This window comes from Rhipicephalus microplus, chromosome 2, assembly GCF_043290135.1.
Source record: "Rhipicephalus microplus isolate Deutch F79 chromosome 2, USDA_Rmic, whole genome shotgun sequence".
Lineage (NCBI taxonomy): Eukaryota > Metazoa > Arthropoda > Arachnida > Ixodida > Ixodidae > Rhipicephalus > Rhipicephalus microplus.
In genome coordinates this window covers 235,023,192-235,051,184 of record NC_134701.1, presented here as the reverse complement: position 1 = coordinate 235,051,184, position 27,993 = coordinate 235,023,192, and the positions used below count along the sequence as shown (strand labels likewise).

The 27,993-nt window shown below is 44.5% G+C and overlaps 1 protein-coding gene across 1 annotated transcript; it reads right to left on the bottom strand.

The window, feature by feature from the left end:
- Positions 1-309: 309 nt before the first annotated feature.
- LOC119170286 (23 kDa integral membrane protein) lies at positions 310-25,574 on the bottom strand. Its single transcript, XM_037421407.2, has 7 exons — positions 25,278-25,574; positions 5,944-6,138; positions 3,325-3,405; positions 2,499-2,612; positions 2,120-2,230; positions 967-1,050; positions 310-668 (listed from the first exon to the last, which is right to left on the bottom strand). Exons 1-7 carry the CDS (start codon positions 25,473-25,475, stop codon positions 594-596), a joined length of 858 nt encoding a protein of 285 aa, XP_037277304.2. The 5' UTR covers positions 25,476-25,574; the 3' UTR covers positions 310-593.
- Positions 25,575-27,993: the final 2,419 nt, after the last annotated feature.

Below are 27,993 nucleotides of genomic sequence, written 5' to 3'. Positions count from 1 at the left end.
CCTTTGAAGTGGCAACAACCCTAAAAAAAAAAAACGTCGTATTTCGAACTTAATTATGACGATCTCTGTATGATAATCACGAGGATACTTTAACAATGTGGGAATGATTCGTCGGGACAATCAAAAAGTGTCTTGATGACATTGTCAAAACGAAAAAAAAAAACCAAACAAAACAACTCACATGCAGATTGAAAACGGGCTCAACGAGCTCAAACTACAAAACAATCACGAACACAAAATCGAACCACTGCCATGTTCATTAAAAAAATTGCACTTTCTTTCGGGCTATATAGCTTCGATTGTTGGGTATTAGGGTAGACTTTCAGTCTGCAGACACATATGACATACTGACGCCTAAAACGATGTTCCTTGACTGTACACATAAAAAACAAAATGCACATACTATAGATGGAAATGGTGAAACATTAAAAATATGAACCAAGAGAATGTGAGCGGGACGCTTATGTTTCTTTTTCCCTATACTTCCCACTGTTTCCTGCGGAATAAAATACAACGATGGTATAAGCGTCGTGAAGAGATGTCTGTCGACAAACGGCAGTGACGCTATACGACCACATGTGGCCCAGCTGACCCTAGGCCCCGGATGTATCTTTATGCACTTTTTTGATGCCTTGGATGAGAAGACAGGAGCAGATCATGGCGGCGATCTGAAATGAAGACGGTCGCGAGTTGGTGAATGAAATGTGGAAAGGCTGCTGTAGGTCACTCTCACTCACTCACTCACTCACTCACTCACTCACTCACTCACTCACTGACTGACTCACTCACTCACTCACTGACTGACTGACTCTTTCACTCGCTTACTGACTGACTGACTGACTGACTCACTCACTCACCAATAAAATTCGTACGCTACGTGGTGAAGTACTCACCGACTCGCGCGCGGAAACAACGATAACAAAATAATCGTGTATGTTATGTTGTGAAGTCCTCCCATGTACGTACCTGGGCGAGCAGGGTAAACAAGTTGACAAGGCCTATTCCCAGTCCATTGCGCAGAACGTAGTCTTTCATCGCTTTTGAGCAGCCCTGCGGTAACGGGAGATCGCGGATTACACTCTGACGCAGAAAATAGGGCATTCATCGCCCACGTGCCGCAAGAATACACGAAAAGTGACCGCTTTCCGTGAGAAAAAAATAAATAATAAGGCAGCTTCTGACTAGTGGAGCTAAGCCTAGAAGGAAGTGTGCAGTTGAGCAAGCTTCTTTGTTTCTCTCTAGTTTTCTCGTTCTTTCTTCCATTCTCTTTTTTTCTTTTCCTTTTCTTTCCCCCCGTTTCTATTTCTGGCTCGCTTCCTCTATTTCAATTTTTATACGCGGTTTCGCCTGCTTTACGCCAAGTGACCACACCTCGAGTAACGGAGAGAGAGAACGAATTCCGTGTTTTCGCAGTACACACACACACACAAAAAAAAACTAAAATTAAGGATGAATTACGAAGGAGCCCTTGAAATAACTATTCTATTCTTCATTAAAGAAGCCTTGTTGCCGAGTAAGCTTGTCATACTTTCTTCGCATCTTCTTGTAAGCTGCAAACAACTTGAATGAAAATCTCGTTCATACAAATAAAAAAAAATCAGTTTCATCGTAAAGGCAAATCGATGAATACGATGTCAACAAATCGCGATGTTATGCTAAGTGAAGCTAGTGGTTCACTCCTTTGCACATAACGCAACAAAACGTCCATGTAAGGACGTTGCAGAGAGCAAAGAGCCCCTCATGCTGCCTAACACTTCATCGCAAACCGAGTGGTGAGGCCAGCACGTTCAAAGGTTTAAGCCATCTGCTGATTCCTTTTAAAGTTAAAGAGAGCCTGTCTGTGGTCGGCTGAGCGAAGTGCGAAGTTGCGGCCGGAGCCGTGCAGACCCCCGCCCCCTCCTCCTGACGTTTCGCGCGACGAAAGACGGCTGACGTGTTTCCTCTTCGCTGTAGGTAACCGCTCGTGTGATGCGCTCGTCCGCTTTAACTTGCGCATAGAACGCACAACGTGCGGGTCGATGCTGATTTTGACTTTAGACGAAACCGCACGGTGACGCCGACGGCAATAACGCGCCAAGAGCGTCCACAGAGTTGTTATCGCATTAAAGTAACGGCATACCGTTTCGAAGAGGTAGGGCCGCTGGTTGTCACGGTTGTCGTAGCAGCTCGGTGGGATGTCCAAGCCACTCTCGGTGTAGTCCTGGACACCTCGTCCTCCACAGCAACGGAACTGCGAGAAACAACGTCTACCGTTCCTGAGGCAGAAATGCACGTGGATTTATCCTGGAGGGGTCGGTCGTATTAGCTGAGCGAGCTTGCTCGTATTCATGGTAAAACAGTGGGCGTGAAAACACCGAGAACCAAGAAACCCAAGCCTAACTCACTCACTCACTCACTCACTCACTCACTCACTCACTCACTCACTCACTAACTAACTAACTCACTCACTCACTCACTCACTCACTCACTCACTCACTCACTCACTCACTGACGCTTACTTCAGCTTGCACGTAGAGCACCATGTTCATGTCCTTCTCCTGCTGCCAGGAGTCCTTGTCCCGGCGGCCACCCGTGATTATGTCCTTGAATTGGTTGTTCATTGCTTCTTCCATCTGCGGGAGACAAGTTTATATATAACGATGTAAAGTGAAAGGTAGGTTACTGGAGGCCAATGGAATGAGCTGGCTTTTCCAGCCATTTATGAGCCTTCAGCAAGAGTATAGGCAGTTTACAAATTCGAATATGTGCTATATATTAAAAGTAAATACACATAAACAGCGCAGTACGAGAACGATTGAACGAAGTGAATGAAAATGTTTGTAGGAAGAAAGAGGTTAGCCGTAAACGAAGTACAATCCCGAAGACAGTGGGAGTAATATATACGCACCTTTGGCTTTTTTCATGTCACATATAAGGGAAATCGTGCACTTGTATTGTAAAAAAAAAAGAATATGACAAAGGTTCTTGAGGTTTGAAAGGATGAGAAATTTTTAAAGACGGACCTGACTTGTTCAAGGCTTCAACTTGAAGGAGGGAAGAAGACCGCTTGTCTAAACGTCGCCTTCAGAGACATCCCGTGTTCGTGAATTTCTCATTAAAAAAAAAAAAGAGGAGCACACGGGCGTTATCACCTAGTTTCCTCTTATTTAAGAACGCATGTTTTTGGGGCGTTTCTACCAAGAGAAGTTGCTTGTAGGTCGTGTTGAAACAATGCGAAATAATGCCTAGGATAAATGCTTAGAAAATGCCCAATAATACGTTGTAGTCATCTAAAACATTAATAATGACATGGCGATATTAGCTGAGGGCCGAGCCCCAACTTACCGCTGAACTGTTGGCGTAGGCGAACGCCAAACCCAAGACAGCAATCTCGAAGATCAAGACGATGAGCAAGATAGCGAAGTACTGTGAATAAAAAAAGAACGTGAGGTGGCACAAAAATGTTTTGCCATAGATGATTGAATAGTGGGCAACCCTTCAGAGTAAATTACGTGAGTATCCCCGTGATAAAAATTTTCTGATCACAGTGAGTCGCAGATGTTACATTTGTATATGCTTGCTTTCTTAAAATACGTCTTGTGTGACAGCGAATACGCTGTAGAAAGGAGGGCACCAACACGATTGCGGAATTAGAAACCTACCAGAACGCGAAACCAATTGATATTAATAATGTAATTATCTGAAAACTCGATAGTTACTCGACAGTTGATCAGCGAATTGTAGATTCTCCTAATACCATCATTATGAGAACTCACTGCTCCTATCATTGTATTTATTTCAATATGTTGATGTTGAAAACGTTACATATATCTAAACAGCTTACGAGGATTATTACATGAACAAAAGAACAATATAGGGCATAAAATCAACGGCGTTTTACTTCCTCTGACAAACATATTATTAAACTCTTACGAACCACCAGTTATTTATTCTACATGCTTTTCATAGTCCTTGAATATGTCTTTTCGCAGGTATAGCCTGCACAACCTGTACGTTATTTGTGAAGTTTTGTTATGAAACAGCCTTTGCAGACTTTTGAAGACTGACAGCGCAGGGAGGTTCGAGTCGAAGACGCGACACGAGCAAGTCGTCGTTCGCGTACGCCTTTCATCGCTTCGGGCTCTTTTTGCAGCCGCCGTTACCTATACGTTTCCCTACAGTATACTCTCTCGTTGTATGTATACTGGGGTCTTTGGCCCATCATCGTCACTTCGTAGCCATTTCCTTTTTGTTAAGATTACTGTTACCGTCTTCACTTTTAGTGAACTAATCGTGACTAGCAGGATGCACCGAATTTCTATATCGCGTATACCCGTTTAGGATAATAATAGTTTTTTGGTGCGGGATGAACGAGGAACAATTTGCTCTTAAAAAGAAAAAAAAGGAAAGAAGTTCAATGCGGGCTTCAATTACATGAGCGGCCAGCAGCAATCCGCTACATAGTTTAAGACATTGATAAACAATCAGCTGTACTACGGCTGCATTGACCCATGATTAGTCAACAGCCGCCGTGATAACGACTGACGCGACAACGTCGTTATTCATCATCGCCAGTCGTTATTGAGAGCGATAGACCACCACGCATTGCGTGTATACGCGAGGAAAGTTTTGTGAGCCTCGCTTTATTGAGTTGAGGATTTATAACCCTCCCCAACTTCCGACAACGCCCTAGCAGCCTTCCGGGATGACCCCAACACCCCTGCCCCGAGATAATGCAACCCTCTCCTGCCTCTCGCCCTCACCGCACGTTTTATCTCCCCCTCCCTCTCAATAGTCCAATAATCAATATTCTGGGTAAGCCTCTGATCGGATCTGATGGGGAGCTCTAATATACCTATTCCTTAAACTATTGGGACGAACCACAGCCCAAGATTTCCGTTGCCACTCAGCAGTTATTTCAGGCGGCTCTTACATCGAGACACCCAGGCGCCTTCTCCAGTCCACGCCTTGTTATCACGAACAATGTCTCGTGTATACCTGTGGATATATGACGCTCCCGGCCGCGCCTTGCCGTGCCCAGATACCGAACAGCCGTCGTCGCTAGGCAACCGCGGGTCGAACCGTTATTCCAGGTAACAAGCCATTCTATCCTTATCTCCGCCTCGATCTACACTCTAACAAGAGAGAAGAAAATACGGAGGGCGTGCTGGCGCGAGTATTGTTTCTGGCATCTGGCTGTGGTCGAAAATATCCGTTCGCGCAAAAGTGGAGGTGCGTAAAGGGAGCTCTTCTTTGTGCATGCATGGCGACCAGGCTTGCATCGCTTATCTCTTTATAAGTGTATACTTTTAATATCATCGGCCGCTTTCCATCTCGCTTTCGTGCATTTGCCTTCTCTGGGAATACAGTCAGTAACCCTTGATGACCAGAGGTTGTCCTGCCTACGTGCTACGTGCCTGGCCCATGTTCATTTCTTCTTCTTGATTTCAACTATGATATCCTAAACCCCGGCTTGTTCCCTGACGCACCTTTCTCTCTTCTTGTCTCTTAAGGTTACACCTATTATTTTCCTTTCCATCGCCCGCTGCGTCGTCCTCAATTTAAGCAGAACCCTCTTTGTAAGACTCCAGGTTACTGCTCCGTAGGAAAGTGCCGGCAAGATGCAGCTGTTATAGACCTTCCCCTTGAGGATTAGTGGTACATTTATGATTTGAGAATGCTTGCGAATGTGATCCATGCACCCCATCCTTATTTTCGTAGTTATTTCACTCTCATAGTTCGGCTCCGTGGTTACTTCCTGTCCTAATATTCCTCTACAACTTCCAGCGTCTATCCACCTTTATAGCAAAGCGCTGTTTTCTGCCGAGACTGTATATAGGGTTCCTAAATAGGGTTCTTTTTGATGTTTGACACATCCACTTGGCACCAAACGAGCGGATAAACTCTTTGCTCAGATTTGTTCCGCCCGCTGAAAGTGACTGAATCACCGTGCTCTATACTCACTCCAACGAGCAGTGGCTTTGACTCTCTCGCGGACCCACAGCAGCCAAGGAATCCGACGACGAAGAGCAGGCAGCCGAGGAAGAGGGCGGTGGCCGCTGCGCTGCGCACGCTCTGCAGTCCTGGAAGCGGGGCTTCTTCCGCAGAGGATCCCGCCAGTGCCACCGCAGACACCACGATCAGGGCCAAGCCCAGAAGCTGCGTGTTGCAGAGTATTCATAATGTCATAAACACTGACCTGAGCTCGCAAATGTTTTTTGTGACCAGCCTGGTTACACAACAGGAATGGCGTTCTGACATTGTGTATACAGTTGAGGGACGCACAATTTTCGAGAAAGCTATATTGCAACTTTGCTCGGAAACATGGCCTCTAAATAAACACCTTTTCAGCCTGTATTATTTCTTACGATCTGTACAGCCAGCCTTTTATTTAGACGCGTCATGTACAAAGAGGGCTGAATTTAGCACTTACAGCCGAGCCAACGACCCGTAAACTTTTGAGGCCAGGTGTGCATACTCTACTGCGGTGTTCTTCAACTCACCTCAGCTTGCTGGCCGCAGTCACGAAACTTAGTTCCGCAAAGGCCGGGACACTGAAGAAAGTTGAAGGGGGGACAGTGGAAAAACGTCTCCTTACGCTACCATGTGAAAGAAGGCATTTCCTTTATCGCAAATATCGACCATTTCCGGAGGGGAATTTGTGTCAGTATTAGAGAAACATATCGATAATGATCTCCACAATGATCTCAGATCTCGACGCCGATTCTGAAATACAATGTTTTTTTTACACGAATATATTGAGACATATTTTTACCTTATGAGGTGCCTCATCCAAGAAAAAAAAACAAACAAGGAAAAAACAAAGCAGACCTCACGTAACACGGGAATCTATGTTGTGCGAAGCATGACGAGAGAAGGAGATTGTGGTGCGATAATTTTGTTGAGCAAGTCAGTACAAGAGGAAGCCTAAAAGTAGTACACAGAGACGTCTGTCGAACAGTCGCGTATGTTTTATATAACCAGACGTTTAGAGTTGCACAACGATGCCAACAACACCATGGTATTACAACACCAAAAGCGGTAAACATGTATGAAGCGCTTGCGCGTGTGATGATGGTATAGGTTTGGCTAGTGCTGTGTAGACCAGCTTCAGTAGATGGCGCTTACGTATTTATGTTAATTAACTTTATGGATAGGTGGCTCGAGCCACCGCCTGATCTAAAGGGCACAGCCGGATACATCCATCCATTCATCCGACATGGCGGCTGTATCATAAAAGCACATATGTAATGTTTGTGAAATTAGATGGCCAGCACTGCAACCACAGTTGACGTTTAACCGACATTAAAGGCCAAACTTCACTAGCGCGAAAATGCACGCGACAGCGACAAGCGACGCGACGTAGATCAGCTTCGCGCCATCAGTCGCTAGCGCAGGCAAACCTCATTCACGCGACGGCTTCGGCGAGCGAATTCCATTGTTGCTAGCATGAGGCCGTCTACTCGCACCAAGAAAACCGCGTAGCGAGCGTTATGCAATTTAAAAATAAGATATATTGTTGTGTAATGAAACGCAAAGTGTTTATTATTGCCTTGCAGCACTTTTTTTTATATGCACATGCGTAATAAGCATTGCGTTATTTCTTGTTGCGCATACGTGACTCGGACAGGGTCACGTGCACCTATGTAGTCTTTGTCTTTTCCGGTTTTTCGCTATTGGCTGCTTGAGCCCAGCACTTTCGGGCGACGAGCGATGGTTTCCGAATCTGGATAACCGAGCGATCGCGCGAAAACGAGCACGCGACACGTCGCGCGAACGCCCTGTTTCGTCGCTCATAGCGTCGCTCGTCGCTGTCGCGTGCATTTCGCGCTTATGAGGTTTGGCCCTAAACCATCATAGGGCCTTTTTTTTTCACAGCAGTTTCATGACCTAGCGTGGTTCTGTGGTAGAATACTTGATTGCCACACAAAAAAGCTTGGGTTCTATTGCTGCTGGGACCCTCACTTTTATTGTCTGCATTTTTCGGGTCAACGCTGCCGACGTCGGTTTTGCTTAACGCCTTCACATTTAAATGCGAAAAAGTTACCGCGACAATATCTACCCAGTATCTGCGACAGCATTTACTAGATAGATATTGCCACGGGAACTGTCAATTGCATGTGGTGCATCCGCATGGTGCGGCCCGTATACAGTATATATGTCACACGTATCTAGGAAAAGTGTTCAACGATTTATAGTACTGGGTACCTATACTACGAGAGGGTAGAAAACTTACCCCGACGCCAAGAAAAGTGTGCGAATAAGACGAGCCTATGTGCTTAGAAAAAGTGGTTAACGATTAAAGTACCTATATACTATGGGGGAGCCAACGATTTCTCTTGTACACTAATCTCGAAGCCTGAGAAAAAGAAACTTTATTGTACACTTCTAGATACACAAACAAAACATCGAAAACAAGCGTTTGACGTATGCGACGAAATTTTCACGTTACCGATGTCATGACGAGCCAGACATATTCGTCAAACCTTCCTACCCTCCAAGATTAACTGGACTCTATTCTCATCCCCCTACGTTACCGTCGTCCATAGGCGTGTCAGCCGGGGGGGGGGGGGGCAAAGGGGGCGCCAGCACCCCTCCCTCCACAGAGAAAAATTTGGGGGGTTGAGCCCCCCCCCCCCCCCCCCCCCAATTTTGATACTGGTCACTCTTGCTTCGCGTTGGGGAATCCACATGTTACGTGAAGTTTTCCGTCACAACAGTAATCACTTTATGTTCTTACGGGAGAATGAAAATGTTACGAGGCAATTTTTACAACATAGTGAAATTTTGCCAACCATTTCCTCTGGGATGATTTTCCTTGTGGGCTCTTTGCGGTACGGGTCACCTATGCGACGCCTTTGCGTCTTGTGCTGTAGTATTGCAGAGCAGGTAAGCGCTGAACAGGGGTACTATAATATTACATCACTTGTTCATGCTTTTATTCTGCTGTGACTTGTTGATGAAGGTACGCATAAGAACGAGCAAACTTTTTAAAGACCGGTAAAAAATTTGCTGCTTCCAGAGAATGACCTTGTTTAAAAAGGATATATCGTCACCGCTGCTCTGTGGAAACTGTTGCGAGCCGATGAGGGTGACGAATCTTTTTGGACGAGGAGGTCAGGCTAAGGGCGCCAATCCTCAGTTAAAATGTGACTGAACCTCGTGGTACATATGAAAGCGAGTCGTGTCACCTCTGTGTATGTAAATTCATATCAAAGTGCGAGCGCATCGATAATGTTCTGTCTTGATATATATATATATATATATATATATATATATATATATATATATATATATATATATATATATATATATATATATATATATATATATATATATATATATATATATATATATATATAATGGAAAGAAGTGTATACCTAAGGGCTCGTTTTTACGTGTTTTAACACAATATTAATGAGATCTAACAGACAGTAACGCCAAAGAATGTACAGGGGAAGTTATTAGAACCAATGGAATGTAAATAAGAAGAAAGAAAAGTGGATGAAAAAATAACCAGCCGTGAGCAGGAATCGAACCTACGACCTTCGAATAACGCGTTCGATGCTTCAACCACTTAGCTACCACGGCGGCCCTCCTTCCATCCACTTTTTTGGGTTTATATGTGAATTTAGAAGTAGGAGTGACAGTCAGCGCCATCTATAAGCCAAACGGCGAGTGTGAGAACACTCTTATGCGCATGTTTGGCGTCACGTAGCACGTGAACTTATTATGAGCGGGCAGCTGATTAATTGTCCCTCTTATACAACCTAAACACACCAAGTCTGCCATTACGAGACCCTCGTTCAATGAAATAAGGGAAAGAAGTGTATACCTAAGGGCTCGTTTTTCCGTGTTTTAACACAATATTAATGAGATCTAACAGACAGTAATGCCAAGGAATGTACAGGGGAAGTTATTAGAACCAATGGAATGTAAATAAGAAGAAAGAAAAGTGGATGAAATATATATATATATATATATATATATATATATATATATATATATATATATATATATATATATATATATATATATATATAGTAAGGCAACGTTTTTGGCTGCAAGACACTTCGCACTTCTTTCACTTGCCGAGCCTCTGCCCCACAACACAGGTCAGACTGATGATGATGAGTATGTACATATAAGATGACGCGCATGAATAATGCTCACACTATTCCCCCTCCCCTCCCCGCGTAAGCAGCCAGCTCGTACGCGTCTTATACCCCTGTCACACGGGCACCCGTGAACATCGTTTAGCTCCTTCGTCCTTACGACAAGGGAGATGTGGTCCGTGTCACATGGCAACCCTTACGCAAACGAAGGTAAACGGAGCATTTCGCAAAGGACGTTCGACGATCTCCCTTTGCAGCGGAACGAGGTACTCTTGTTCCCAGTATCGGCAGGTCAGAAAAAAAATTCGAGCCCTAAATTGCTGCAGTGACAACGATGAATACATTTTGGCAATAATAAACGTTCTTTTGTTGCAGTACTCATTCATAACGTGTTTCTTTGGCGCGGCGTGGAGGGCATCGTCCATGCGTGCGGTTTTTGAAGTCGCCGTGTTCGCGCGTGCCTGGGAGAAGAATCACTGACAGCGCTGCATCATTGTCACCTGCTTCGATGACTGCAGAAATGCGTAATGAGACCAGACCTAATTCAAGGGTGACTTGGGATGCGCTCAGGAAGGAAGGAAACGCAAGAAATTTGATACATGGGCTACAAAACCAACTACTCGCCGAGCACAGCGCAATTGTAAACAAACATAGCGTTAGGCACAAAGTGGCCAGCGTCGCTGCCAGCATTGCTACAATTAGCAAATGTGTTTGCATTTGAAGCAATTTTTAATGCTTTGTTGCCTTCAGGCGTACTTAATATTGTGTTTTCGTAAAAACCGCATAACGAAGATTCACAAAAAAAAAGCACATAGAGATGAAATTGTGATACTTCTGTAAAACTCTAACAGTGCCGGCTGAGCCTCCTCGCGGCAACTATTGCAACCTTGTCATTGCCGTATGACACTGATACAACTCCATCTCCGTCGAACTACCCAGCGGAGCTTTACGTTGACGGAGTTTAACAGAGTTTGGTGGTGGCCGTGTGACAGGGGTATTAGACGGAAACGGAACGTCGAACAAATGGCTTCAGACGCGATACCTGGACAGTCTCCGAACCACGACAGCGACGATCTAAAGAAAGGTTGGTGGGAGTGACACGATAGTTCACTGGGGACGTTTGTTCATTGATTGTATATGGTCCAATGAAGCATGACTGAAACTTGTCACACAATCCTGGAGCACGAGTGGGCGTCCAAAGCAACACTTCATCCCCCGGACTGAAGGAGACGTTGCGATGAGAGCTGTCGTAGCGTTGCTTGCGATCTTGCTGATTGGTTTCTGTATTAAGGCGAGCCCGTTGCTGACATTCTTCGAGCCTTGTGATGAACCGCTCTGATACAGTTGCCGAGGCGTCGGTTGGCACATTTAGGAAAGAGACGTCGATGGTGAATGTCGGTGAACGGCTGTACACGAGGTAGAAAGGCGAGTAGCCAGTAGTTCTTTGAACAGCGGTGTTATGGGCAAACGTCACAAAAGGCAAAATCGTATCTCAGTTGTCGTGGTTTAGTGCGATGTACGTCGACAGCATGTCTGTTAGTGTCCGATGAAATCTCTCTGTCAGCCCATTAGTTTGGGGATGGTAGGCTGACGTCGTCTTATGTACTGCGTCACAGGTTGTGAGCAGGGTTTCTATAATGGTGGACAGGAACGTCTTGCCACGATCACTCAGGAGAACGCGAGGTGCACCGTGACGCAATACAATGGCGTTGAGAAAGAAGTCTGCGACGTCTGAAGCAGAAGTAGTGCGTAGTGCAGCAGTCTCTGCGTACCGTGTCAGGTGAGCGACAGCAGTCACAATCCAACGATTACCTGCTGGCGTGATGGGGAGAGGTCCTAGTAGGCCTATGCCAACGATGGCAAATGGACTCTCGGGACACAGGATAGGTTGCAGAAGGCCAGAAGGAGACGAAGTTGGTCGCTTCCGCCGTTCACACAGATGGCAAGATGCAACGTACTTGGCCACAAAGGTAAAGATGCCTGGCCAGAAGAAACAATTTCTGATGCGGCTTTGTGTTTTGTAAAATCCTAAGTGGCCTGCACATGGGTCGTCGTGAAAGTCTTCGAGGACTTGATGACGTAGAGAACGCGGAAGTGCTGGAACACAGCGGTGTCCATCAGTAGTGTAAACATAACGATGGAGCACATTGTTATCGAGCTTAAATTGCCGTAGTTGTCGGCGCAATCTAGCATTAGGAGTAGGTGATACGCCATTTAGGTGTTGTATAATGTGATTGCAATATGGATCATCACGCTGGCGTGTGGCGAACTCGGCGTAGCGATTTGAAGCCGGCGTGTCGATAACCGCAAGGTGTGATAATTTGAGGGGTGACGCAGTGCCTTGCCCACTAGACGAGCTATAAGCTGACGTACTTGATGATGAAAGTGGAAGGGGGCAGCGAGAGAGAGCATCTGCATCTTGGTGTCTTTTGCCAGGCTTATAGATGACGTCAAAATCGTACTCTTGTAGGTGGAGTACTCGACGACCGAGGCGACCAGACAATTTAGTTTCTCAGTGTCGAGAGCCAGCACAAGGCGTGGTGGTCTGTAATAACTGTGAAGTGGTGGCCGTAAAGATATGGTCGAAATTTTCGTATGGCCCAAACGAAAGCAAGGCACTCCTGCTCAGTTATGGAGCAGTTCTGTTCAGCAGCCGTAAGAGCACAGCTAGCATACGCTATAACTCTTTCCCGTGAAGTGGCATCCCGCTGTAGAAGAACTGCACCAATGCCATGGCCGCTCGCGTCGGTGTGCAGACATGTAAGTGCGTTCTCGTCGAAATGGCACAGAACAGGGTCGGACGTTAAAGCATTCCTGAGGACTTGAAAGACACGCTCGCAGTCGTCGTTCCAAGTGAAAGTTGATACGGATGTGAGCACCTTGTGCAGTGGCGACGCGATGGCAGCAAAATGACTAATGAAGCGGCGGAAGTAGGATGCCAGGTCCAGGAAACTTCGTAGGTGTTTCTGATTTTTTGGCCGAGGGAAGCGTATCACGGCAGCAAGTTTGTCAGGATCCGGACGAATGCCATCCTTGCTGATAAGGTGGCCCAACACCTTGATGTTCTTGTTGGCGAAATGGCATTTTTTTTTGGGTTTAGCTGAAGTCCAGCACTAGAAATGCACGTCAGAGCTTCGTCCAAACGATCTAGATGCTGACGAAAAGAAGAGAAGAAAATGACGATGTCATCTAGATAACAGAGACATGTTTTCCATTTTAATTTTAGGCCGCGTAGAACTGTGTTCATCATGCGTTCAAACGTGGCAGGAGCGTTGCATAAACCGAATGGCATGACGTTGAATTCATACAGCCCATCTGGTGTTGTAAAGGCTCACAATATATATATATATATATATATATATATATATATATATATATATATATATATATATATATATATATATATATATATATATATATATATATATGATTCAGCAGGCAATAATGCCAACGGAAGTATAGGGAAGTTATTAGACCAAATCGTAATGTAAATGTGAAGAAAGAAAAGCGCGTGAAAAGATAACTTGCCGTGGGCAGCAACCGAACCTGCGACCTTCGAATAGCGATTTCGATGCTTTACCACAGATACCACGGCGGCTATCCTCCCAGCCACTTTATTGGGCATATATGTGAATTTAAATGGGGAGTTCAATATAAACGCCAGACAGGCTCATAAAGAGTGTGCCACACTCGCCGCCATTGCTACTGATGGCGCTGACTGACACTCCCACGTTTAAATTCACATATAAACCCAATAAAGTGGCTTTCTTCCCATTTGCATTATCATTCGGTCTAATAACTTCCCCTGTACTTTCGTTGGCATTATTGTCTGTTGGATCTCATTAATATTGGGTCAAAACGTGGAAAAACGAGCCCATAAGTATACGCTTCTTTCCTTACAATATATATGTGACGCTACGATGAATAGGTGACGTGGCCTGGCTCATACCCCATGTTTATTCTACTGTCCCTTCTTCCTCATCAGCTTCCACCAACCATCGCTTCATACGTCACACGATTCCCCCTCCCCCCGAAAGAAGGCATGGATTACGAGCAAGAAAAAGTAAACAAGGAGAGGTTAAAAAGTCACAAATGTTGAAATTCACAATTGGTTCTCTGCTCCAGGGGAGTTCCGTAAACTTTCCAAGACTTCAGGGGAGAGTGCAGCAGTCCGGTTAACGCAGGAGTTCTGGTGGGCGAGGCTGGTGGTTGCGTCCAGGATAACACAAAAATGCTTTGGACGTGGAGATAGGGGTAACAGCTGGCATTATTGTGAAGAATGAACGAGGTTCGAACATCTTGCAGAATCGACAGTTCCGATATTGTAGGCATCGAATGCCTCGTCGTGGGCGATACACAAGCCGTGCAGGCAGCTCGCGTGAGCGTTGATCGAGGTTGATTGGGCGCTGCCTGTGTTCCTGCCGATTGAAGATTTTTCTACGGCAATGTCGCAGATGTTCTGATTGAAGGCGCATCTTCAATCTCTGGTAGATAATGTATCCAGGACGATGGGCCTTTTCGCAATGTTCTTCGAACCTTAAGATTGGTTTCGATGAAGCTTTCTTTCGTCGTTGACAGTGTTGAGGTATACCTTGACGTTGTCGTTTCTTGGTTTCGTCGACTTGCTTGTGGTGTGACATTGATCGTGGTGTGCCCGGATTTTTAGCAAGCCCTTCGCAGGCTTCTACGACGCCAACCAATGCAGCTGTTTTTGGTGCAAGACAATGTGGGGTGTTTCGCGCACATGAATCTTCTGTATTCATAAACCGCTCATTGTTGGTCGTTGCCTGAAGCGTACTTGCGTCATCGGAAGTCGCACCTACGCTTTTTTTTTCAGTGTTGGCAGTGAGGTCGTGCACTGGATTGACGTCGCTTCGATCTTTTGATTGATGAATACCAGACACTTCTGCAAAAGACTTTTCTTCACAAGATGCTGATTGTGAATGCTTCTGTCTTTGTTGAGCTGCTGAGCTGAATACTTTGACCGAGTAAGATTTCTGTGAACATTTGTTGTCTGGTTCGGTTCCACGCGGATTTACTAACTCATCATGCGTAAATGTGACGGTCTTATGAGGTGCTTCCGTTGAATTTTTCGTTCGTCGTCGTATTTTCTTGGTTTGGTGATGGCTCTGAAAAAATTGTGGTTGGTCATCGTCGCTGAATAAGGAGACGCTGTCGGTATTGCCAGCATTCTTTACGAGTGGGATGCAAGCATGATTTCTGTCAAGAAAAGCAGTAGATACATTTTCGTTTTTATCGGCGAGACTCGCATTGAATGGTGACTTTGTAATGTTTCCACTTTCGGTTGGTCCGGTTCCTGAGAATGACATCGCCGCAAACATCGCTTGACGTGTTTCCGATTCCGTAGGTTCGTTTCTTTGCGGGAGAATTGAGCCAAGCGTTCCTGAAGTACAATCGCTTTCGGAATGGCAGTGGCTTGACAAGGTATTTGGTCGATATTTCAGGTGGTGAGTTGCGTATGTGGCGATATCTTGAGGGGTGCGATGAGAGTGACAAGTACCAGACGAGCTACTTGGCACAAAACCAGGTGTTGGCTTACGTAAGGAAGATGAAGAGTCAAGTACATTGGGTGCTTGAATGTTGTCTTGATTTGTGTATTGTATGGAAGAGTTTAGCATTGGTGATATTTGTGTACATGGGAAACCAGGTGGAAGGTTCGGCCTTGTAGAAAGACGGCGAGGATGTCTTTCTATGAGCAGATTACTGAATTCGCCTGACGGGAATCGTAAACTTCTGCTCTGTGCTCGAACGCGTGAAGGCTGCTTATGACTGCGATGACTGAGATCGAATGCACTGAGAGCGTGTGTTCTAATCGAATCTTCATTGGAGTCTTGAAACCAGACGATCATTTCATCTTTTATCTTTTGCCAAGACTCGTCGTTGTCGAATATGTGGCTGAGGTAAAATTTAAATGCCTCACCGGTGACGTAGTCGCTGAAGTTCGTAACCATCTCCCGTTCCGACCAAGATGCAGCGGTAGCGTGGAACTCGAACAGGTCGAACCAGTCCTGTACAGGTCCATCGTCCGCTGCTCCGGTGTACTTGGGGATGGAAAGGTCGGTCGATAATTCTGTCATGGTGCTGGTCGCTGTGTGCGGCTAGGAGATGATTCCGTAGTCGATGTATGGTCAGGGTGTCTTCTGGGGAACTGCGTCGATGATGAGTGACTGATGAAGGGGCAGGCAGGTCTCCATCATCATCATCATTCACCTATTCATCGTAGCGTCACACACACACACACACACACACACACACACACACACACACACACACACACACACACACACACACACACACACACACACACACACACACACACACACACACACACACACACACACACACACACACACACACACACACACACACACACACACACACACACACATATATATATATATATATATATATATATATATATATATATATATATATATATATATAGTTATTTTTGCGCCAAATTCGACAGCTTTGTTGGAAAACGTGCTTATTACTATGCTATATCATAATTATGAACGATGAATATATACAATGAGATGATAAATATATCAATACTACTCGTACTACTAATTATAATAAGCCCAGTTTCAAGGAAAATGCTAGTAGAATATAATTCAGTACCCAAGCAAGCGATTATCACTCGCCACTCGCTATATTTCTCTGTATTACGATGAACCTTATTAAACGCAGCCAGCAGCATGCACATCTCCATTTTACACCTACACATAAAAGCGTTTATAAAGTCTATAATATCGTAACATGGCTGGTGGTGTTCGAGGGAACGTTTTTGAAACAAGTAAAACGGTGATTATAACGCTTAATGTGCGTGCTTCAGACCATCAGGACGGATCCATTAAAAAAAAAAAGACCACCTTAATGGTCTCTCAGAAATACTTTTTATTTTTCGCGAAATGAAGCGGAAGAATACGGAATGCAGCGGCCGCCTGGGTAGCCCGTGTTTGGAAATTTATGTGATCCCTATCATTCCGCTCAAGTTTGGAATCTTCAAGATGGAGCTCTTTCACTCGCTTAGCGAAGTTAAAAGACCAAAGGCAGTTATTACGAGTAGGCGAAGCATGTTATAACGTCATCTCACTAGACCCATAAAAAAATAAATAACCGCATTAGGAAAAAAAAAATGTATATGAGCCCCCGTGGCGCAGGGGCATGACGTCGGCGGAATTCGTACAGCGCCCTCAATTACTCAGAGCCGCTTTGGAACAATTTTTTTTATCAGAGTGAAAAAAAAAGTCCAATATAGCCTCGTAGAATGAATTCCCGTGCTTTAAGGTTTGGCGACTTTGATTAAAAAAAGTAATAAAAGGACATGCTTCTAACACGAAGAGACGTACTGGAGGCTTCATTTCTGGCTTCCTTCATAGAGAAATTAAATCCCGCCTGTTCTTTTTTTTGTTGTTCATTTTTTGGAGAAGTTTATAAATTTTAAATGAGGAAACCGTAGAGTTTACGGAATTTTTTGTATAGCGCAGTCATTTCTTCTATTTCATGTCTATTTTTTAAAGCCCCTCGGCTATATGCGCACCTGCGGAGCTTTTTATTCCATCCTTTTTATATATATCGCCTTTTTTCTTGTTAGAAAGACTTGAAACGACATCTGTTTCTAGCAAATACCGAAATCCGATTACTTGCGTGGCCATGCGGAAATGAATTTAACGTATTCACCGATGTTTTATGCTCGTTTTCGATGAGATAAAAAGGACGAAGGTGTCACTCTTTTTTACTCTTTACAAGATTGCAGAACCAATTTCAATTTCAATTCTATATAAACAGGAACCCATCCAGCAAGTAAACTCTATAAAATATTTAGGAATCATTTATAATGACAAACTTAACTGGAGCCCACACATAGAGTATATAACTACCAAAGCACAGCGGGCTTCAGGCTTACTACACAAGCTAAGTAACCGGAAATATGGGTTACGGAGGCACACCTTGATAACGTTGTACAAGATTTATATGCGCCCCATCATGGAATTCGGCTGCATATTATTCTCGGGTGGCCCTGCTTATAAAACGAAACCTCTAGTCGTCTTGGAGCGAGAAGCACTGCGAATGTGTCTGGGACTCCCTAGATTTGTGGCTATCAACGTACTGTACCAGGAAGCGCGCCTGCCTACAGTACTTTGTCGATTTTGAATTTAGACCGTACAAGCATTTTTAAAATTTTATAGCTTACCGGCAAGAAGATCTCAATATGCTTTTATCGCAAACCCAAACGCCTTCTTTCTTGCTCATTGGACACGGTTTCACACACCTCAGATAATGTTTGTACAAAAAAAATCTACAAAGTATAAATGTGAACATTAGAAATGTAATTGAAACTAATGACTCTAATTGTCATGTTATTATTGAGTATGACGATATATTCCCCCAAAACGCAAAATTACAATCTCTCAAATTTTTAAATAACATATTATTAGATTACTTGGAGCAGGCAGAAACTAAAAATATAATAGCCACAGATGCTTCCGTAAATAATCAAAAGGCAGGTGTAGGCATTGCCTCTGATTCGCTTGACTGGTCCTTTTCAGTTAGACTGCCTTATTTTACTCCAGTTTTTGAAGCGGAGCTCTTGGCGATTATTTTAGCTCTTCGAAAACTTCCATCAAATCAAAACAACGCAGTCATAATGACGGATTCTCTTTCAGTGTGTGCAGCTCTGACAGCTTCAGAGAACTCTCGAATTCTAAGCACATTCAAAACATTAGTACCCCCGCAGTTGAGACTCCTGAGGTTGCTATGGGTTGCGGGACACTGTGGATTAAGAATAAATGAATTGGCCGATTCTTTAGCACGAGCCGCACTTTATGGGCCAGTTTTGTCCATACTGCCAGATGTTAAATATATCACGGCAATAAGATATCGAAAATCAGCAGTCTCCTCTGACGATAGAAAAAGTAACTACATGGACAGACTATAACCACCTCATGTTTCCATGGCAACCCCACTGGAGTCAGTCTAGAAAGCTCGAAGTATTAATTACTAAATTTCGATGTCGTGCCCCCCCCCCCCCCTAAACCTGTATCTACACAGAGCTGGTCAGACAACATCACCCCTCTGCGCATTCTGCGGAGAAATGGAATCACTAGATCATTATTTTTTGTATTGTAGCCGGTACGATATACTTAGAAAAAGGTTACTAGTTATGCCATTTCTGAAAATAGGCGTTAGATTGACGGCGGAAACGGCGCTAAGCTTTGGTGCCTCAGTTTTGGGACATTGCCACAGGGATGCTTTCAATGCCGTTTGCGATTATATTCAGGCAACCAAGCGTATACCTTTGTGATCTTCAATCAAAAAAATTATACGGCCGCCTTAAAGGGGCTTTGAAACACTTTTTGAGCATTGTCAGAAAATGCTGTCGATCGGTAATAGAGGCTCCCGAGAACAGGCGAGCCAAATGGCCTGAAATTCACATTAAATTATCAAAGTCAGCTAAAAATTGCTTTTTCTTCTCTCAACAAATCGCGGAATAAGCGCAAAAATCACTCGTAGTAAGCACGTCTATCAGCCATTGACTTATTCGAACATGGCGCGCTCGGTTGTTACAGAGATCGCCGCGAGAGGTCATCACTTGCCCACGCGTGCGCGCGCGATCACACTGAAAAAGCCCCGTATTCGAAAAAAAAAAGAAAGAAAAAAAAAGTGCTCAAGGTCACGAGGCGTGCATAACGTTTTTTTTGTTTGCCCCTCCCATCCTTCCCTGCTTAGCTTCCAGCGCTTTTTTCAGGACGAGAGAAGAGTGAATGCGATTGCAGCATGTGACAAGTTTTGTGACTCCGCTCGTACTGGATAGATTCTTAAAATTTTTTGCGCCGTTGAATTTGTGAGGCAGCACGCTTTTTTTCATTTCATTTCATTCATTTTACCCTCAATCGCACATAGCTTTACAGAGGAGATTGGGTTACAAAAAAAATAGAAAACTATAAACAAGAGCAAACATAGTAACGTCAAAATAATAAAGATTACAAGACATGAAAATTTGATGTTAGGCAATACACTGAATGTATGTGTATCATCAGAAACATGGGGGAAACAGAGTACAATTATATATGTGTACAATATACACTTCACGCGTCATCACGTAAGTACTTCTGTATTGTAGAAGAAAACAAGTCATGATTTGAAATGGAAACCATGTCCGAGGGAAGGTGGTTCCAGTCGTTGGATGTGCGTGGGACGAAGGAATGATGGAAAGTGTTAGTGCGGCAGCTAATGACGTGTACCTTATGTTGATGATCTAAACGGGCTGAGTAATAGAATGGAGTGGTAATAAACTGAGCTTTTAAAAGTTGATGATTGAATATCTTGTAAAAAAGTATGAGACGAGATGCTTTTCGACGTGATTCAAGTGACTGTAGTGAAAGGCTCTGTTTCATTGACGTAACACTGCTAGTGCGATGGTGGTTAGATAAAATGAAGCGTGCCGCGTTATTCTGTACCATTTCAAGCGAGTGAGTTAAGTTCAGTTGAAAAGGGTCCCAAATGGAGCATGCATATTCGAGTTTTGGACGAACTAGTGTTTTATACATTGTTAGTTTCACGGCTTGAGGGGCACGGCTAAAGTTGCGTCGTAGGTACCCTAGCATACGGTTGCTATTGTTTATAACATAGTTAATATGATGCTTCCAGTTCAAGTCAGATGTTATATGAATCCCCAAGTATGTATATGAAGTTACAGACTCTAGATCAACGTCATTTAAGGTGTAGTTAGCAGGGGGTCCGGTAGTTAGTGAGATAGTTCGTGAGATAGTTCGCGAGAGAGAGAGAGAGGAATGTTAGTATTATTGGGAAGTAAGTTGCATTGGACATCGGAAATGAAATGCCCTTTTAGTGTTGACAATCGCGGTTCTTCAACAAAAAAACAAAAAATCAGCACAGCGGTGACATGTTGGTATTTTTAACTGTTTTACGAACAATACTGAGGGGACTGTTTTACGACCGATACTAAGAGACAGACAAGCGAAAAGTACGCGTCATCAGTGAAATGCCATGCCGGGTTCGCGAAGGATCGGCTTCGTATCGAAGTCGTCAGAATCAATGTGATCCCGTTTTTGCCCCGCCGCGGTGATTTAGTGGCTAAGGTACTCGGCCACTGACCCGCAGGTCGCGGGTTCGAATCCCGGCTGCGGCGGCTGCATTTCCGATGGAGGCGGAAATGTTGTAGGCCCGTGTGCTCAGATTTGGGTGCACGTTAAAGAACCCCAGGTGGTCAAAATTTCCGGAGCCCTCCACTACGGCGTCTCTCATAATCATATCGTGGTTTTGGGACGTTAAACCCCACAAATCAATCAATCAATCTCGTTTTTGAGATAAACCTCGAGAGGGTGGATTGGAGCAACCACCACATTGCAACCACCACTCCTTACTCCTTAAGGAGCAACCACCACTCCTTACTGATAGCAGTGATGACCCGTCTCATTTTATCTGTGAGCCCCGAAGGTTTCGCGAGCAGACGTATAGGGATAGTACGAGCGACGCTCAACATGCATGGGAATGAAAACGTCAGCGACGAAATCTGAATGAGTCACTCGTAAGGATCAAATACGGTTCTCAATCAATATGCTACCGCTTTGCCTGCGTGAAGACGCGTGTTGCTTTTGGAGTGATTTAGACGTTCAACCAACCAGCTTCGAAAAACACAATATCTCGCTTAGTAGTTTCTTCCTTTGACCATGGCGACTATTATAATGTACATTAAGTCCCCCCCGCCACTTTATACACAGCGACAACGGTTTCGTTTGAATGGTTGAAAATACGCCACTGCTTTTTAAACGGTCACAGAGGTTTTCGTGGACACAAACGGACGGCGTGCATTCCAGGATGTGTCCCATTTTCAACTGCGCTGTAGTATGAGTGCAGGTTGCACCCGCAACCTAGAGCTCATAAGTGCAGCTTGCAATGTTGCCCAACTTTTGAATTTTCTGTTTAGGAAATCGCTACTTATAGAGGGTTGTACAACTATTTCTTTCACCCTTCGAATGTCACTGAGACAGGCATGTTATCTGCTCTATTAAAAAGTGCAATAATATGCTGTGTTCCCGATTATAACCTGCTCGTCCACTCAATCAAGAAGTTTGCTCCGCAGTGCGCCTAATTGTATAAGAAGTGAATGATATTGCAATAATGCAGGTATATCAAGCTGCATCAAAAGTACTTTCTTAAACAACAAACATTCCTTCTAAACGTACTTGGTCTTCCGAAAGGCACGCACAACTGTAGTGGTTTGCTGATATCCACTTTAATAAAACACTTGTGCCGTTGTTTTTATTCGAACTGGGCTCACGAGCAAGCAATGCGCATGAGATTGTTCACATTGTACGTGCCTTTGCACCACACTCGAAGCAATATATATCTGGAATCATAGCACATGATTACAGTTTGTTCGTGGAACAGAGAGAGAGAGATAAATGAACAAGCAATAATAATAATAAAAATCGTTCCCGTTAGCGCTGAGCGCTTACACACTTCCTGCTTCGAGTGAGCTCGGGATCGCTAATGCCTTCGTTAATTGTGTTACCCAAATATAGCCGACTGCGACCGCCAGCACAGAAAAGGGTGTATCCCACAGCGAGCGTGCTCGCTTGTACGAAGTAAAAAACAACAACAAAAAACTGTTATATATATATTTTTTCTACTGGTGCTTTGAGGTTGGTGGGACACCAGTATGCCACAGACACTCCTCTCCATTCCTTTGCCCCATCTATAGGCGGTCGTTGTTTTTTGCCCAAAACGGCTATAGATATGGAGTAACAGGTCACTGCTGAGTCGGCTAGCTCGAAAGACAGAAATGCAGAAAGTTATATACCTGCAAATTTGGAAAGATTTACAGGTTAATCAATTTTTATAGTTCTGTACAAAAAGAAAGAAAAGAGGAAGAACGAGTGAAATCCGAGCCACAATTATCCTGTTAGAGCCGCCGTAAGAGAATCTGTTGCGTAATCCGAAGGTTGCAGGTTCGATTTCTGGCGGTAGCAGCTTGTATTTCCGTCAATTTGGCTGTCAATATAATAATACTACACTACACTTCGAACAGCACAATTAACGTTCCTTTTACCTTCTTTGGCTTGATTATCTGCTGATTTTCAATTATTTTCCTTCGTTCATAGTAACGCTAGCCAGGTGTCGTAAACATAAACTTAGATATACTATGTTGTCACGCATTGATCGCTCAATGTTTATCTATAGAAATAGACGGATCCGTCAAGCAAAGCCCTACTGCTTAGGTTTGTAATAGATGCACAGAAGCTACGGCCTAAGCAGCTTCGCTTCCATCAACACAGGAAGTTGTCCTTCCCGGATATACCGATAAGCAGTTGACACACTTCTTTCTACAGTAGGCAGAATTTTTTTAGGATGCGAAAATTCGGTGTAAGGCATACTATATTTCGCAAGTCGATGGAGCTAAATGCTTTTACGACAGATTAGTGGAGGGGAAGCCAACAAAGTGGACAAGTGTTTTCGATAACGACTAAGTGCGATCCACTTACTTGACGCACGAAACTACAAATGAAACTTATACTGATTTTGAAGAAATAAAGTTATCTTGATTACAAACACGGGACCAACGTGTTGTCGTGATTGTCGCTCAATGATTGTAGTAAACCGGGAGGACAGAAAAACGTGACACAAGGGCGAATTGATTGAAAACACGAACTTCAGACCAGGAAAAATGTTACGTCATCCGGGAAGCTGTCCTAAACAACGAACTATGCAAGAGAAACATGTACGAGAAGAGAACGAGGATGAGCGCACGATATGCGTTTTTTTTTTTTGCGCAGCGCCCTTTTGTAATGATTTACGACCGACTCACCCATGGTAATATGCAATATTGGGAGACTTTCCTTCTGAGACAGCTGTATATATATTTCTTTTTCTAGTTTGGTGCTTCGTTCCGGCCCTGCATGGCGTATTTTTTTCTCCGCCGATAAGCACTTTTTCGTACAAACGTCGCATATGCATTCTGTTGAGATTCAAAGGCTGATAAAGCTTATGACTCAAGGTTGTTTTAAGAAGAATATTATAGATGTTATAGAGGATGCGGTCTTGCTGACTCGGCGCAATCTGGCACTTTTTTTCGACGGGCGAAACGTGTTCTAGCAGGATGCGAGCAGCCGCTTGCAATAAATGCAAAAGTGCATCCGCTCGTGTTATTACTGCTGAGAGATGCACGCGCTCCTTATAATCTGTGGCAAAGCTCTTCACCCCCTCCTGATCCTAGACGGTGCTTTTTTTTAATAACTAGAAACTAGACACAACTCATACAGCACGCAAATACCTATACTAGCGCACAGTGCTGCGTAACACAAACACAACGTTATACCGCATTCATACAGCTAATCGTCGCCTTATAGCCTTGCTTTCCGGTGCGGCAACGTCTCGGATGAAATTTGAGATCTTAACGCAACTTATGTGTCTCGTGAAGAATATCGAGCCGCGACTGCACACGCAGCAACCGAAGGACCAAACTTGTCGTAAGCCTCCCGCAATAATCAATAACAGATGCCACAGTGTCTCAGTGCTTTTGCTGACGTAAACTAAAGAACCGAATACCGAAAGCTCAACATATCAAAAGAAGGCGATTGCGCGGCGATTTACGTGAGTATAGACCACGTAACAATATAGACTCTACAGCATCCAAGCTTTATCAGTGATGTCAATGAACTAGAATACCGCCAAGCGAAAGAACACGATACTATTGATAAAGCGGTAATAATAGTTGCTGCTGTTTTACATCCCTACACCCGGGCAAGATTACGAGTCACGCCGTATAGTGGAGGGTTCCGGAAATGTCGACCATTCTTGTTGCTCTTCAACGCGCACCTAAATATAAGTGTACGGGACTCCGGCGTTACGCCTCCCCTATACACTGCATATGTTTGGCCATAGAAAATACAAGTGAAGCATGACATTACAAGTTAGCACATAGGTGTAGCGCACACGAGATGTAAGAGCAATATTGCAGGTGAATTGGCTTCCGCATACCGTATTCTGTTGTATGTGTCAGAAGCATTGGCTGATACGATTACGAGACACATACGTAGGCATAGGAATGATCGCAAGCATATTCGACGAGCAACCGCACCCATGCGGAAAATGGGCGTGATCGGCGCGGCCAGGTGCTTCGTGATGTGTACTCACCCACACGACGAGGTTCACGATAAAGAGGCAGTACTTGAGGCAGGTGAATCCGCACGAGTTCCCGCCACCGCCGCCTTTCTTTCCGACGTAAACGGGCCGCGAGCGCGAAGGCTGTTTCGAACCCGGGGCCGGTGGTCCCGGGGCTGCCGAGAGCCGGGGGTCCGGTTCGCCGCCGCCGTTGTTTCCTCGGTCGGCCATGTTGTTTCTTTCTTTGCGAACACCTACACCTCCTCGCGTGTATTCTTTCGCGAGAGCTGTTCGTTGCAACGGCCGCCGCTGCCTTATCGGGAGCCGCGGCTGTACGTTTGTCTCCTTATCGCCTCAGCAGTGGGGGCGCCCCCGAGAGAACCTTTGGTCAACGCGCGCGCTAGGCGCGAGAATTCCTGCACGCATACGAACGACGCCTCGTATTTATTCTCGGCGCACCGCTTTTTTTGTTCTGTTCTGTTTTGCTGTGGAGAGGTTGAGGTCCATATTACCTCGGCTACTCCATATCGATAAGTTATTTGATGTACGTACGCTTTCTACGGCGGGATCGTGTTTAGAGCTAGTCCGGACGCGACACCACACAGACGTGTTTGCGGGAGTAGTTTTACAAATGCGCTTATTGTCAAGATGATTGGATATGTGTGGTGTAACGTCCCAAACCACCACCTGGGGTTCTTTAACGTGCACCCAAATCTGAGTACGCTTACCTACGGCATTTTCGCCTCCTTCGAAAATGCAGCCGCCGCGGCCGGAATTTGATCCAGCGACCTGTGGTTCAGACACCTTAGCCACTAGACCCCCGTGGTGGGGCTTGTCAAGAAGATTATGTGTCGATCTAGATAAGGGATGGTGCGTATATGTCCCAACAACGTTTAGTAAACTTTATAGTTTTTATGATAGTACTGCTAATGATTGTTGGAGTTTAACGTCGCAAAAGCGCAGCATGATTATGAGTTATACGCCGTAATGAAGGGCTCCTGCAGTTTTGACCAGCTGGGTCCCTCTAACATGCACCCGAATCCAGGTTCGTCGGCCACTAGCATTTTCGTCTCGATAGAAAATGCGGCCGCCACGGCCCGGATTCGGTTGTGGGTCAGGAGTGAGAAACCGGGTGGGTATATTTTCAATTATTATCTATCAACAAGGCGTATAATGCTTGGTTTACTGACGGAACGGCACAGACGAACGAACACTGCAAAGACCGTTTAAACGAATGTCTTGTTTAATTAAGTGCGGCTATCTTTAACATGCATGGTATAAGGACAAATAAAAGCGCTTGGAAGAATTCATAGCCATTGGGTCCATGACATCACGCGAGGTTACTATATAAATTTTGACATCACGAAATAATAGATAATGGGGCATTTGCACGCCACTAGCTGTTCAATGTCGCTCTTTGCCGCAGACGTTTCCATCACCTTGGCCGTGCTTGAAGGTTAGATTCGCCGAACTAGCTGTTTTGTGGGTTTAGACCTGGAAAAGCAGAGCTATCGCCCTAAAGATAGAAAAACAGAACTTTTCACGATTATAGCACATAGTGTAACTTCAGACGTGTAACAGTGCTGAAACAGTCAGCACTTGAACGAAGAAGTTCTGTGCGTGAGTTCGGAAAGGATAAAATAACACAGCTACGTATACACAGACAAATATTTTCCATAGTGAAGTCCTGCAGTGACTGGATGACTCGTCTGGGGTCGGCTTGCAGTGAAGTGGGGCATTCCTTTCGTACGCATTTGAATCTACGGTGTTTATTCCTTATGGTTTCGAAGACCACATTTTTCAGTATTTCAGAACCAAGTGCTGGCATGTAGGTGATGTCATACAGTGAGCACTGACGATGATTGCTGCGGTAGCACCTGATGTACATTACGTTTTTTCATGTTTTACAGAATCGCCGCTTTCCGGGACGTATGTTCAGCTAATTGGCTAAATAGTCATGCAGTTAGGCCAGATACTGTGCGGGTCTTGCGTACGTAAACGGGCGCTTTGCGAGAAAATGTTTAGGGTTGAGATTTAGCTGAGAGCCTCTAATATTTTAGCGTGTTCAGCATATATAAGCACATGTATTTGTAAAAATATTGATGCTTTGTAGAGGCGATTTTCACTTGTGTGCACGAATGGCTTCCCACTCTCCTGTCCCCACTTTTTGACCACCAAAAAAGCAAAAAAAATCTAACAGAGAAAACAAACGGAAAAGAAACAGTGAATGAAAATAAATACCAAAGAAATAGAAAAAGGAAAGAAATAGTAAAGAAAGAAGAAAAAGAACGAGCCAAGCAAATGCAGGTCAGAACTCAAATGACGGGTGTGTGGTGACAACCACACACACACACAAAAAAATGACTGCAAAGCTTAAGAAGAGAAATGTTGTCTCTGCAACGAACAACACTGTGCAGGTAGTCCTGATTGCTCAGCTAAGGCTCGATAAATACTAATTCTTGAAATTATAGGGCGCAGGCACTGTTCTCGACGAGAAGCCATAGAGGAAACACAGACCAGAACTCAGAGGTATGCTAGTGTTGCAGCGCGACATATCTCGGAAATGAAAGGGTCGATTTCTCTGAATATTGCGGAGGTCATAGAAAAGGCTCCAGAAAAAGCCATGGAACGACTGGCTTCTACTCTTTGTGATTCTCTATCTCAAATTTTGGCTAGCCAGATGACTTGCATATTTGGTACAACGGGAGAGTCAGGCCTAGTATCCCAACATGTTGAGAGTTCACGACCA

Bases quoted from the DNA above. Each gene is read 5' to 3' on its own strand.
- LOC119170286 (XM_037421407.2), bottom strand. From the start codon at position 25,475: ATGGCCGACCGAGGAAACAACGGCGGCGGCGAACCGGACCCCCGGCTC. The intron at 1,051-2,119 runs GTATGCCGTTAC...CCGTTACCGCAG, and splicing joins GGCCCTACCTCTTCGAAACG to GGCTGCTCAAAAGCGATGAA. The intron at 669-966 runs GTACGTACATGG...TCTTCATTTCAG, and splicing joins TGTTTACCCTGCTCGCCCAG to ATCGCCGCCATGATCTGCTC.